Genomic DNA, 1,698 nt, shown 5'->3' on the forward strand with positions numbered 1-1,698 from the left:
ACTTGAGAGTGTATACATTATTAGTACGACTGAGAGAGGAATTTCCAGCTGCTGAGCTGCAGTTTCTTGTTAATGTTGTAAACCTATTTCTAATAGTCCAAATGGCTTTCTCTATGTTTCTGAATCTGCAGGTTGCTTTGGTAAAGCTGGCTCTGAAGAATGAGGGACTGATAGTTCCTGGATATACTCATTTGCAAAGGGCACAACCTGTTCTATTGCAACATCTTCTTTTAGCATATGTTGAGCAGGTGACTTAATTTATTTGTGCTCTGGAGAATGCTACAATTAATTTAAGGATCTGTTTATTAAGTTTTATCACAGATCAGCAGTTGCTAAGAAGTTCCTTACTCCCGAGCATCAGCAAATACTCAAATTCAAATATTCTTTCAATACTTTTCAGAAATAAAATTAAATTTAGATGTTGAATGCTCGTTAGATGAATCAAAAGTAAGGAGTGGCATGATAAGGACTTTCAGGCAAGAAAATAAGAGAAGTTGCAGAGATGAAAGAGTTTGCCTAGTTAACCAAAAAGAATTAGATTTCAATTTATGTTACTTTTTAATTATTTAGTCTTATTATGTAGGATTGCACTAGAATTTGAGAAGACGGAACTGATCGAACTAAAGGAAAGTTCAGAATATAGATAGAATCCTTAAAATGAGATGAACAAAAGTAAATTTTTAAGCTGAATGTTGTGTTCTTGATATATGCCCCTATACAGATATTAAGCAGAATTTGGCATGGCTTTTGAAAAGCCAAAAGGAGATTTTAAGTTCCAAAAGCTGCTTTTGGACTGGTTTGGCTACTTTTATGAAAGTGCTTCCTTTATTTTAGTTAAAAAAGTTTTTGAATTTTATGAAAGTGCTTCTTTTAGTTTGAAGAGTTTTGAGGGATAGCTGGTTCAATGTGGTTTCTTCTAAAAGTACATTCGGAGTAGGAAGCTCTTTTAAAAATTAGTTTCCAAAAAAAAATTAAGATAGCTTCTTCCAAAAATTCTTCTACAAGAAGCAAAAGCTATTCCAAATGGGCATTAAGTATGTCAAGCCAGATAAACAATTATCATGGAGGACCTTTGTAAGAAATATTGTAGTCTTTGCATATTTTTGGATGATCACATCGATTTCCATATTCTCGTGTTCTTGTTCCTTAGTTTATCCGCTGGATTATTCTGTTCTCCATCATTTTGTTTTGTTAGTTGTTTGGTGGGCTGAGAGGACTATGTATGTTCAGTTTGTGAGAGATTCTTTCATGCTAGGTCAGCCATGCAGCTTACATCTGTTAAACACAAATGCAATGTTTTATTGTAGCTTGAACGTGATGCTAGCCGTTTGCTAGACTGCCGAGAAAGAATTAATTTCTGCCCATTGGGCGCTTGTGCTTTAGCAGGAACTGGTCTGCCAATTGATAGGTTTATGACTTCTGATGCATTGGGATTCACTGCTCCCATGAGAAACAGGTATTTACTGAATCGTCTTTGACAACTACAATGTTCTAGAGTCTGAATTGTTGTATATTATACATGTTTCTGTTTGGTGCTCTCTTCATTATATGGTTTATGCTTCCTCTGTGTGAAGTTTTTCGTCTACTTTCTGTTTGCTTGGCTGTGAGAAACACACTGTGTAAGCTCTTGTAAACTAGTCCCCTGGTTCTCCAGGACACAACTCCAGCAACCATTCTGACTCCTCTCAGCAGTCCATT

At 35.7% G+C, this 1,698-nt stretch overlaps 1 protein-coding gene across 1 annotated transcript; it reads left to right on the top strand.

Moving 5' to 3' along the window:
• Positions 1-64: 64 nt before the first annotated feature.
• Positions 65-1,680, top strand: LOC111381615 (argininosuccinate lyase, chloroplastic-like). Its single transcript, XM_023005414.1, has 2 exons — positions 65-248; positions 1,308-1,680. The coding sequence occupies exons 1-2, from the start codon at positions 102-104 to the stop codon at positions 1,476-1,478; spliced, it is 318 nt and encodes a 105-aa protein (XP_022861182.1). The 5' UTR covers positions 65-101; the 3' UTR covers positions 1,479-1,680.
• Positions 1,681-1,698: the final 18 nt, after the last annotated feature.

This window comes from Olea europaea, unplaced genomic scaffold, assembly GCF_002742605.1.
Source record: "Olea europaea var. sylvestris unplaced genomic scaffold, O_europaea_v1 scaffold23394, whole genome shotgun sequence".
NCBI classification, from domain to species: Eukaryota; Viridiplantae; Streptophyta; class Magnoliopsida; order Lamiales; family Oleaceae; genus Olea; species Olea europaea.